Raw genomic sequence first — 12,775 nt, 5'->3', positions numbered from 1 at the left:
TCAAGCAATCCCACCAAAGGCAGTAAAACATATCCTGTGGAGTAAGTCACTTCCCCTCATCAGTGTCAGGATTTGGCCTCCGTTTTTTGTGTTTCCAATGAAATCAGCCTTTGAGCACACTCCTAAGAATTCCTCTTCTCTCGTTCATTTTTCACAGTTGTAGATAGATTCAGTTCTATGCTAGGAACATATTCCATCATCTAGCTAGCCAGCTTCTGTTGATGTTACTTTAGTCTTTGGGGGCTTCTGTGTGATGATATTTTTCCAAACTTGTGAATTCAGAGAATGCTGCCTGCTCATTAAGAATCCTTCATCTAGTTTCTACTCATTTAATTTCCACTGAAGAAATCTCATGGGTATGCCCATGCAACTGAGACATTTAGCAGGTCCAAGGACATTCTAAGACAAGGCCATTAGACATTAATGTTTAATACTGTTGACTTTCAGAGACATATCCGTAATAGAGTATCATGATCCAAGTGAAAAATGAATGAATCCCTCAATAATTCAGGAGGGTGACAAAAAGTTCCCATCCCTGAAACAAGCAATAATTTCCTTAATGAAGCAGCAAGAATAATAAATCCCAATTATATTAACTTTCTCTTTACTAATAATTTCACTACTCTAGTGAAAATACAGAATAAAGGAAATAAAGATAAGAAATATTCTAGTGCAATGAATAAACACGGAAGCAGTGTGCTGGGCAATGCAGATTCCTATTATCCTTACATTTTCTACTGTCTATATAGTATTAGTCCTCACTATACAGTAGGTCTAACCCTGCTCAACTAAGGTCACTAGTCACCGCAGTCAAAGCAAATGTATCGGACTTGTAAAACATAGTCCAAAATTTGAGTCCTTTGTCTAATCATTAGCTCATAGAAGCATATTTCACACCTAATTGCTTAACTGGGTTAAACAGTAAAATCCCTCTTCGCAGGTAATCCTGCAAAGGTTGTCTGCACAAAGCCGGTTTTACTCTGAAGCTAAACAAATTGGGGTTTGATGAGCAAACATATCTGTCTGGACAAGCAATAGCTCCACACATTTATTTGTTAGGTTGAAACCTGTTCATCCTCCCTTCTGGAGATACTTCTTGGTCCTTTAGGAGGACCAGGGCCCACAAAGCCCTGATGCTCACCAGTGTGAAAGCTCAGAGGAAAGGCTACTGCCACCCACCAGCTGTGCACTGGATGCAGCCGCAGCCGGCAGCACTAGCTACAGCATTTGAGATCTTACCAGGTTCCCATCTCTTTACATTTTACTGTGCTGAGGGGCTGTTTGGCAGTGTCTTTCAAATTCACCTATCAGTCATTTTCTTGTAACTTCACTCACTTTTACCCCATTTCTTTCTCCTTCAACTTCTTTCCTACGTCTGTCCTCTTTCCTTTCCACAATGCTCCCTTACTCACCCTCACTGTATTTAGTGCAGCCAGCCACCCTGACAACTTTCCCTCTGCAGTGGTCACACATATGGTTACAGTACATTAACAACACAGTCCTTAGCATTACAACAATAAGTTACCTCTGTTATCTCAAATACGTGATCTTTGGTATCCATATATGTGAATATATGCACGCATACAGGTACATGCACTATATGTACCTATATGCTTGGCGTTTCTGCTTTGTCTTTTTTTGCTCGGTTTCAATCCCAGTAATGCTGTTCAAATCTAATGTAATTGCAGCAAATCGTGTTAAAGCTGATGTTTACAGCTGTATACAAATGCAAGAACTCAGACATGCTTTCTTTACTTTTTCCATAATAAAATTTTTTCATCCCTCTTGTAACTTGATGATGATGCTACATAGAAATAAATACAGATACATCGGTCTATTATCAAATCATTCTGTCACTAAGCAGATATTATCAGAGGAAGCAGATTGCACGCTTAGGCCCAAAGAATAGAAAATAACCAGATGGTGGCAGCACTAGTCATTGTACCTACAGCTTGCAATATTTTTTGCAACCAGCAGATACCTCAATATTTTTCAGAGCAGATATCTACTTCTCTGCAGTACAATTAGAGGCACATTCTGAACAGGAGCTCGCTTTTCCTAGTTACCACTGCTTTTTACAGACCCCTTAGTTCACTGCAAGCCAACTTCAGGAAGAAACACCTCCTTGAAAGAACGCCCCTTCCCTTGAGAGGGCATCTGAAAAGCCATACTTACGCTAAAATGCCCGAGATGTAAAGTATTTCAGCAGACAAGTATGATAGGTAGCTGAACATGAAGACCAGCAGGGGTTCAATAGCAGAAATGTTGTGGGTGAATCGAGTCATGAATGCTGAAACAAATCCAAAGACGATGCCAAACAGCACACCACCCAGCCCAACCACAAAGAAGCGAGCGAAGCCAGCAAGAATATCGATGGATTCGATCTCTTCATATCTGTGCATCTGGGTGAAGGCGATGAAGATGTTATATAACACCTGCGTATGAAAATGATGAGATGATAGCAGTCAGATGTCTTCCAAAACCTGGCAGACGTGTATGCTTTTTATACATATGCCAGAGGTTGCTTTAGATAGCTCAGTAAAGTAACAGTTGAAACCTCATCTAGCTCTTAACAAGTCCCAGAATTAGGGATTTGTCAAGTGCCCTGCAAGTAGCAAAAAAGTGGGGTAGATGACTATGTAAAAAAAGTAAAATGCTGAGGGATCACAAGCATTTGAAGGGAAGATGCCTAGATGGTTTCTTTAAAGTTACTGAAAAATATTCATGCTCTTTTTTTTTTTTTTTTTTGAAGACAAACTTCATTATTGGCCTTTGCAGCAGATGTTGATGTTGAAGCAGCTCTATACCCTAACAACCCTAGGCTCTCCCTCATGTTACTTTTCTGTCTCTGGATGAGGCAGGGCAGGGCAGTGAGTAAGAATCACAATTTTGTCCTAAATCCCATTTACGTAGTCTAACATGATCTGTAAACTGGACACACTTCATTGAATGGACTTTGAAATGTCAAATGTTTTTCATGCATACAAACCATGAAATATATCACAGTGGTAATGGAAAAGAAGGAGAGCAGAGCAGAGGAGAGCATAGGAGATAGGAGAGGGCAATCCCAGTATCATATTACCCCTAGATAAATACAGTTTTGCAGTTCTCTTATTGATGTTAGACACAGTAGAACTCATGTTTAATCAAAGTTTTAAATGAGATGCCTTATTAATACAGTAATTCTTGCGTATGCTGATTGACATTGAAAAAAAAAAAAAGAAAACAGCAAATGCCTGTCACAACTGTGTTCCGAGCTAGAAATATCCAAAGGAAACTTTCCCAGTCTGGCTGAAAAAGGCTCTGGTCTGGCTCTAAACCTCTTCATTCTTAACATTCTCTTTTTGGAGCTGCCACGGGGACCCGAATAAGCCGACAGTTCCCCCGCCCATCCCGCTCCCTACCAATTTCATACTAGTGTAGCAACAGTGCGGGAGGAGGAAGTTTGCAGCCTCCTTATCCTCATGTGGTTTGTGGTGGGTGCCACTAAAGCTGCTTCACAGTAGCTCTGTGTCAGTGTTGTCAGTCTCACAGCAAGCACTAAAAGCTCTTCTTGGTTTGCACTCTGAAGGGCTTTAAGACCCTTCACATATATATCTTGACTTGAAAGCTCAAAATGCCAAAAAAAACCCCACGGTGGTCAGATAATATGAGAGATTGAATTTATTGTATTATATAGCTTGACCTGTAAAGATAATTTCATTAAGTTTAGATCAGATAGGTTTATCATACTTATATTACTAATAATTTCTCTTCTGCAGAAATTAATGATGAAAAATCTTCAGTATTTTCCACTTTCATCCATCTTTCAAAACCTATTAGAAGGCTACCACAGGGATGAATGGGGTAATAATAAAAAGGTCTTAGAGGTTGCTGACAGTTGGTTAACATTAAATCCTGTCATATTTGTTTACAGGGAATGTTTACCACAGGAAGGTTTTCCAGAGAATGCAGGAAACATCTAACAATATCAATTCTCCGTAGCTATTACACCAAAGCATCAGTCCCAAAAGCCATCTGGTGCAAAACAGACCAAAACTATTTGTCTTATCTAAGTTTCTTTGGTCTTTATTTTTCATATAGTTAATTCAAGAAGGCTATTAAGAAGATTAAAGCAGATATTTGCAGGTAGAAGAGTCAAGCTCATTAGGATAATAATCATTCCTCAGCTATTATCTAATCTCAAATTGCTGCTGGGAACATGTGACCTTGAGCTGTCACAAAGTCTGTTCTCCAGAAGACTCGCTGCTAGTATTTCTGGGGGTTAGCAAAGCACAACAAAATGTTCCAGGTGAGATCATCCTAAAAAAAATAAGCAGCACTGCTTTTCTGATGACTGTGTATAAAATGAAGCCTTTTGGTGACAGAAAAGAAAAAGAGGGTTCATGTCTCAACAGTAAGTAAACCTCATTGTATTTACCAAAGTGTTAATTACAAGGCCTTTTCTCTCTCTTTTCTCCTTTTCTGGCTAACTACAAATTCTTGCTAAGACTTAGGTGTCTTTCTAACTGGTACCAAGGTGTTGAACAGTGCTGAGTTTTGAGTAAGGCAAATTATCATCAGTAAATGATTTAGTAAGTTTGTTCTCTTTTTCTGGCTCCTAAATGGCTCTGGTTCCTTATTTGTGACAAGCTTTGTGGGAACAAACTGTTTTGTACAACATCCTGGACTGGTCACCATGCAAGTAAGGTTGTCTGTAAATGCTGCTTGGCTAACTTACATTGCAGTGTTTCTGCCAGTAAATGGGTTGCTGTAATTCTTTAAATGGTAGGAAAGCCTGAATCAGCTTAGCATGCCTTGGTTCACTCAAGAAGAACGGATGGATTGCTAACAGGACTCATTTAACATCTCTGTGAACATCGCACTTTTGAGTTTTTCTGAGGAGACATTATTGTGTAGCAGTATACCACTGGGGTGGCCTATACAGCCAGCGAGAGGAACAGCGAGCGTGACTCTGCTGCCCACAGGAGACCTCCCCGGGGACCAGGATCCCTGCTCCAGCTGTTGCTTCTGCAGTTTACATGACGCAAATGTTCTGACATTGCACCAGAACAGAAACCAGAAGCATTGGAAACAAAGATTTTCAAGCTAATGCCTTAATCACCAATGTAGACAGCCTTAATAACTCTTTCTTTCTTCTTTCTCACTGCAAGAATTTTGTTTTATTCTATACAGACCAGTTTCCACAGCAGAGGTGGAGAATGGCCCCATCCTCTTCCCTGACACCCATACTTCTTGGTGGCCAAAGCCATCCACAGAGGCATCAGAGGTAAATGACACCATGACAGAAAGTGGTCATTGCCACTTTATTTTGAGTACAGCACGATATATTAGATGTTCTCAGAGAGCATTTCTAAATGGAGCCTCAAAGGTGAAGTAGTCAGGAGAAATATTTAGTTTCTTAATGCATGCAGGTGCCCAGCTCCTATCAAGATAGAGGTGATTTGGGTATGCGCAGAAGCAGAACATCAGATGCCTGAAATGCTTTACAGTAAAAATAGGGTCCTCCACAGAGCTTTAGTGTCTTCACATTTGAATGGCATCTGCACTGAATTTACCAAGGTCACTGCAGGGAGGTTGGACTAGATGATCTCCAGAGGTCCCTTCCAACCTAAACCATTCTGTGATTCGAGACAAGGCCTGGAAACGACACGTATGTATAACTCATGCTAGGCCTACTCCTGTTTTTGTCTGCACTCTGATACTAATACTCAGCTCAGAAATTGCAACTGGAAAAAGAAGTAATTAACAGGACCTAGAGCCTTCTTGTTCCACCCGCCAGCTCAGCTCTTCAAAAGATAATGGGAAAAGGGTTAAATATCAAATTTGTGCCAGTAACTTAAGCCACAGAAATATTCCTAAATCACCACTTTCATTCTACATTCTATTAGTTTGGGGAATTTTTGTACTACGATGTTGAAATAAATATGGGAGAGGGGGACCTATTGCTGCCTCAGATATAAAGTAAAAGTTCAGCAAAATTTGTAACAGTTTTTTCTGATGGAGAAAAAATATTTAATATTGCTAAGAAGCAAGTTGGAGAGAACTGGGGCAATATTTGTATTCAAACAATAGCAAAATAAGTATGCTTAACTATATCTTGGTAATATTACCTTTTTAAATACATAGAGCTAACTCAAAGGAAGCTGTTAACGGAGAAACTGGGAGGAAATGATAAGATAAGACATCTGAGGTAAACAGTTGTAAGAACTTTAAAATAGCAACAAGTGGGGTTATCAGAGAGGAAAAAGCCACCTTATTATCTCCATCCAAGTGAGAAACAGTTCAATCTTCTCCAACAGAAAGCCTAGTTGAGAATTTGGAAACTTGAAAGCCCAGAAAATGGATGAGCACTGAGGGACACAGAGGTGTGGCAGCAGAAGCTGACAAACTGATGGTAATGTAGCTGCTGTGAGCAGAGCCAGAGAGGAGGCAAGCAGGGCAAAGGCATCTCCCAAGGGTGTAGGAAACTCTCCCTACGTACAGCCCTTTCATTTATTTTGCTAACACACCTTGTACCTCTGAGGAATGCCTAAATACCACTACTTTTAAAGACTTTCTATCCCTACAAATTCATGCGGTAGCTTGGATCCTGAATGAAAGCTCATGTAAATGTCATAATTAGTTGAACCCACATCACATACACAGCTAGGAACAAAGACAAGATAGGCTAGACAGCCAGTCAAAAAATGGATGGACTGAATCAACCCTCTCAGACTGAGGAATGGGTATTACTTTCTGAAATCTAAACTTTAAAGAGCCAAAAAGACAAGTGGCAGTGATAGGTGCATAATTTTTGTTACAACTATAGCACATGAGCAGTATGCATGCAAACTTAACTAATATTTGACCATTAATTCTACATCAGCTCTGTATCTCTGATCCCACAAGATCAAGAATTTATAATCAGCACGCTGTAGCCACAAGAAAATTTTTTTCTTTCCTTTTCCTTTTCACATTACTCATAAACTGCACTACTCCCATGAAGCCTTTCAGCCAGCAATGAACTCTGTACAGATTTTGCAATAAGTCCGGGTTGTGCTTGTCCTTCATATTTAACAGTATCTGAATAGTTTTTTAATGTGTTTCAGATTCCTGTGCTTTAAATTCTGTGAAGATCTTATCTATCAAAACTCCTTAACCTGCAGTTAACTTGCAGCACAGGAGCGGTTCTGTTGCTTTTCATGCAATGAATTTCCTGCTTGAAATTTCTTACTTGGAAAAAGATATGTGTTCTAGATGTTTTGGTCAATTGTGGTCTAAAGCTGGAATTTCAGGTTACTTCAAATTTTAGCAGAGCTAGTGGTAAAAAGGGGAAAGTATCAGCAAAAGGAGCTTTCTAAAAAAATCTCTTTTCCTATTTCAGAAAATATGTGTCTCTTGCTGCAAAAACATTGTTTCTGGACACTTGAGATAAGACACCTGAGAAAGGTGAACATTTGTCAACTCTCAGTTTGTGCATATAGAAACAGAGTTATACAAAGTCATTAATGGCTTTTGGAATTTCGTCTAAGTTCTTTGAGGAAGTGTGAATTTCTTAGGAGAAGGGGCTGGAGGAGGGAGTGGTGTGGGCGTGGCCACACCTATCATTTTGGCAGAGTGGCACATGACAAGGAAGGGCTTCCTATATTGCTACCCACTTGCAATCAGTCTTTAAAGAGTACAATAATCTTCTATCTATTTGCTTGCACAATGTCAAAAATGTTGTTAGGTCTTATACTGATCCTAGCAGCAAAATCAGCTTTAGTTTATCCATTCTCTTCAGTGGATGCAAGAGTAGAGCGTACTGTCTAATGTGTTTGTTTCCCTCTTCCAGGAGTACTGTGGCCTTTTGTTTCTGAAAGAGTCACTACAGAATGCAGTTTTTAAACATGTAAAAATCATGTGTGGGTTGCCAATGGTGTATCCATACAGTAAGGTGCCTGGGATCACGGAGCTACTCTTGCTCTGTGCCAAACACCCTTCCAAGATACAGGAGCCCAAGGAGAGGAAGATGAGGAATGGAAACAAACTCACCACAGTTATGCCATCGTTGAGCAATGACTCTCCAAAAATCATCATATAAAGCTGTTCATTAACTGAGGCTTCTTCAAAAACTTCCAGAGCTGCCACAGGATCAACAGCTGAAATCATGCTGCCAAAGAGTAAGTTCTGCAGCAGGTTCAGGTCAGTCAGACCAAAGGCTTCAATCTGGCAGACTGCATAGAGGGAGAGGCCAATCCCAAACGAGTTCAGGAGAGATCCCAGCACAGACCACCACAAGATGGATGCAAAATTTTCAAAAAATGGGCGAGTTGGCATGAAATAACCCTCCTCCAGGACAATTGGTGGAAGGAGATACAAGAAGTAAATACTTGTGTTCATCACTGGTGGGGATTTGTGATCAGTACCAAAAATGATCGCTCCAACTAGGACTCCAATGACAATCAGGACACAACTTTCAGGCATGAGTCTTGGTAATCGGTGGTAGAGATGGAAACCTTGAATAAAACATTGGGATATTATTCAAGTTTAACTTAACCTGATGTCAGAGAGATGTTTTGCCTGTCTTCGAATATTTTGTCTTCAGAAGGCCAGGTTCTGCTCTTAGAATTACTAGCATAAATATAAAAGCAGTACTATTCAGTTAGACATGAAACATGTCTGGATTTGCACTTATACAACAGGGGAAGAATTTGGCCATGAATCTCTTATCTTCCCCCTTGCAGCTCTTGATTTTTGAGCAAGTGTGCCTGAGTCCGGGCTCCATTTCTAGAAATGGAGAAACACCTACACATGGACATTTTGAAAATGTTCTCCACAGTTTGGAAAATGAATACTGAATAGCTGCTACTGCCAAGAAGAAGAATTGTACTCATATAGGTATTGTGGATGTTGAATCTCCACCTTCCTACTTTGACGTATTACTACTGCAAATGCATTCGTATAATTCTTCTTCTTTGACACTGATGCTGTGGGAATGTCTAACAATTGCAGATTGCTCATCTAGTCACTCTACTTGGTACTGTATAAGCATACTGTGAATGAGAGCTGCCTCATTTAGAAATACAGGGAGTTGCTCTAAATTTACAAGAATGAGAATGAGACAAACTAAGAAACCTGTGAATCCAGTGGCTGTTTCTCCATACCTGAAGCTAGGTGAACCTTCATCCCATAAATTTAGCCATTAATGACATGACTATATTTCTGCAACTTTCAAACTAGCAATGTTCAAATTAAAGAAAAAGGAATTTTTTTAAAAAATGTAATTTAAAATGATTTCTTTGGGACATTAACTGCTTTTAACAAAAAAGTATTTTATGGTTACAGCTTTATTAACTTCCCTTTTCCATTAAAAAAAACACATTCAACTCTTCTGTCAATTTTACAGAATGATGGGATTATTTTTCAATCTCATAAAGGCTTTCAAGATCTCAGAAATGTTTCACACCCCAAGATCTTGAAATCCAAGAGGAAGATCATATATGAATGCCACACTGAAAAATTTTAACAATTTGGTGATCTCCTTCCCTAGGTAACCAAATCAGGACATTTATTCAGACTAACTCATTCTTCAGAGTAGCTTTGAATTCAACACTACCACACTTTCCAACAATAATTTTGTTGGAAAACTCCCAGCGAAGGAACTGGTCTTTATACTCTTCAGGATCACAAAGCTCTTCTGAAGTATCTATTTCTTGCTCAAAAACAGACTATAGAGGAGACGTGCCATATGGCAAGTCTTGTGCTTTTATAGATGATGCATAAAGAAATTGGTCAATATGCTCACTGCTAACACATTCTGTCGATGAGATAACAACAAAGTTGCATTCATGAAAATTTTGATAATTATTTTAGTAGCGAGGACATCTGTTCATAGGAGTTGGATTGAGACCATCAGCTGCTACGAAACTTGCAAATCACGGTCAGCAGTAATGATCTTTGACAGCTGTTTGACTACAACATGAAAAATTGACAATATCTTCAGGCCACCTCCAGAAAATAATCAATCCCACAAAGCAGTCTATTCTATAGCAATGTTTGAAAATCACATGGCTTGGAAATCACTTGTATGCAGTTCCTCAAATTATTGTCATTTACTTCATCATTTATTTAATTTTGCTATACTAGTTCTGAATGGTGAAACCTGTTTGAGCCCAGCCATGCAGATATACAATAGGCGATGAACCATTTTTTTCTGTGTTAAATGCAGTCCCTACTTCTCTGTGAGTCTGTCTTTCTTCATTCAGTTATGTATATGGAACTACAATAGAAACTAGATGCGTTGGTATGTATTCAGATAGCACTTGCCCTATTTCTCTCATGACCTACACCCTCTTAGTCACTCAGATTCACTCCTCTGGGATTACTTTCTGAGTAACTTCAGACAACAAGTATTTAAAACAAAGACTCAGGGAACTGTTTCCTATTATTCACACAACGGAAGAATGCTTCCCATCTTCCTCCCTTTCCCCATGCCCTGAACTAAATACACTTAAAGTCTCAGTCATCTGTTATCGATTTCTACAGCTAGGGCAGGTTGAAAGCTTTGATACCTTGTGATGTTTAGAGGCCAGAAAAAGGGAGGGAAAGCATTGGTGGGAGGGATATATTGCTACTCACAAGCATGGATGACCCAAGAGATCTGAGTGTTATAGGTGATATATTTACTTAAGTAAGTTAGAAGCTTTCAGAGTTGGAATTATGTCACTGTCAAAGTCAAAGAATATACCTGTTCTTTCCAGTATGAGACCTGTAAAAACAATCCCAGCCACAAAAATACATGTAAAATACTTTACTACATGGTACATTTTTGATTTCTTACCCAGATAGAAGATCTGACCCAAGATCCCATTTTCTACTTACCAATTTTTGCAAGAGAGGCAAGGAGTATCCAAAGAGTAACTTCACAAGGAATTTGCACATGGAAATAATCAACTGTGAAAACATGCAGTCTTGCATCTTGTGAAGAGTCAACAGCACCACCATGGTCAGGTTCATAGTGAGGCAAGAAACTACTGCTCTGATTGGGTTCATCTGAATAAACAGCAGCAGAAGGGCATACCAGAGTCAACAGCAGCAGCAACCAGCTCGAAAGCTTTGCATATGTGAGCCCAAGAAAGCCCATGTCCGGGGCTTCGACTCGCCTCTATTACAGACGTAGCATATGCAGGGTGCATGAAGGTATGCAACATTCACACCTGTCGACTCTCACTGCTCATATTCCCGGCCGCTTCTTTATCAGGGCTACTTCATTTGTCTATTAGAGTTCATTTTTAAAGTCCTAAATTGCCTGTGCTGTTCCTTGTGTTACAGATGGACCTGGAGTTCAAACGAAGGCACCGGTTCTGAAGGCTCCTCAGACCCAGATCAACTCTCATCACAGCACCATCCTGCTAAGAAATAAAGCCCTTTATAACTGTACTCTTTTTCTACTTACTCTGATTTTTCCTGCTGTCAAAGACAACTAGGCAGCAACATGCACCGCTCAGGCAGCAAGTGCAGCATGAGTAAATAGCATCGGACGAGAGAGGTGACAGCACCCTGAACAGGCAGAAGAGCCTACTCCATACCTTCCTTTCCTGCCGCCTCTCTTCTCTCTCTGCCTGCCTCCCTAGTGCAGCTGGCAACTCAGGTACCACAGTTGGCACTGCTCACTGAACCTTTCTCACTTGGTAAAAAACTACTTGGTGTGTAAATAAATGTACTCTGCAGTGCTCACTGTAGGGACATCTGGTGGAGGACAACACAAATTACATCCTCATTTAGCCCTAAAACATGTTATTTCTCTTAAATGCATGTATTTAATTTAGGCACAATTTTTAGCAAAAAAAAAAATCATAAAAAAGGGAATATCTGTGTCAGATTACACGCACAAAACTGGACGTCAAGTACCTCTTGTATTTGACATTTGTTTTACTCATGCCACCGAGACATTTACTAGACAACCACGTTACCCTCCTCCAACAAAACATTCACCATGTTACGAAACACTTTTTTGGACAATCACTTCCCCTCCTCCAGAAAGAACTATCAAGTTTAGTGTGAGGATAAAAAAGTGTGCAAATGTAGTGGTGTAGATTAGAAGCTGTTAAAGCCCATATTGCCCATGTTAAATGTGAGTACATTTAATTTACTGACAATTACTCTTTTTACACTCACTGAGCTGGTTGTGCAAGAAAACAATGCTGAATCTCTTAGACTGTCAGGTTACATCTACATTAGCAAGTACTGCAGCCTACCGAAAATAGAGCTGTACAGCAAAACAGCTAGTGCAGAGCTAGTGCCCCACATCCACAACACATGTTTGGAAGGGAATCCCTTCAGGCTAGCCCTTGGCTGGTCCCACAGATGGAATTTCCACTCAGGGGTTGAGAGTACCTTCCACATGATTGTCTGCGGAGAGGGATCCAGTCCGCACACTCTGTGACGCTCTGAGATGCAAAGTAGAAGGCAACAAGCGATGACTACTGGGAGATTTACACAGAATCACAGAATTGTTTAGGTTGGAAGGGACCTCTGGAGATCATCTAGTCCAACCTCCCTGTTCAAGCAGGGTCCTCTAGAGCATATTGCCCAGGATCACATCCAGACGGGTTTTGAACATCTCCAGCGAAGGAGACTCCACTACCTCTCTGGGCAACCTGTGCCAGTACTCAGGCAACCTCACAGTGAAGAATTTTTTTCTCAGGTTTAGGTGGAACTTCCTGTGGTTCAGTTTGTGCCCGTTGCCTCTTGTCCAGTCGCTGGGCACCACGGAGAAGAGTCTGGCCTCATCCTCTTGACACCCCCACTT

The 12,775-nt window shown here is 40.2% G+C and overlaps 1 protein-coding gene across 1 annotated transcript in view; it reads right to left on the bottom strand.

Moving 5' to 3' along the window:
- Positions 1-11,623, bottom strand: part of SLC9A4 (solute carrier family 9 member A4) — a 34,840-nt gene extending 23,217 nt beyond the window's left edge. The window contains exons 1-3 of the mRNA XM_009666458.2: positions 10,846-11,623; positions 8,017-8,480; positions 2,176-2,435 (exon numbers count right to left, since the gene is read on the bottom strand). Of these exons, the coding sequence (XP_009664753.2) occupies positions 2,176-2,435; positions 8,017-8,480; positions 10,846-11,107 (986 nt within the window). The 5' untranslated portion in view covers positions 11,108-11,623. The remainder of the gene's footprint in view (positions 1-2,175; positions 2,436-8,016; positions 8,481-10,845) is intronic.
- Between the last annotated feature and the right edge of the window lie 1,152 nt (positions 11,624-12,775).

Source organism: Struthio camelus, chromosome 1 (genome assembly GCF_040807025.1).
Source record: "Struthio camelus isolate bStrCam1 chromosome 1, bStrCam1.hap1, whole genome shotgun sequence".
Lineage (NCBI taxonomy): Eukaryota > Metazoa > Chordata > Aves > Struthioniformes > Struthionidae > Struthio > Struthio camelus.
The sequence above is the reverse complement of the archived record's forward strand: the minus strand, read 5'-3'. Positions and strand labels throughout refer to the sequence as shown.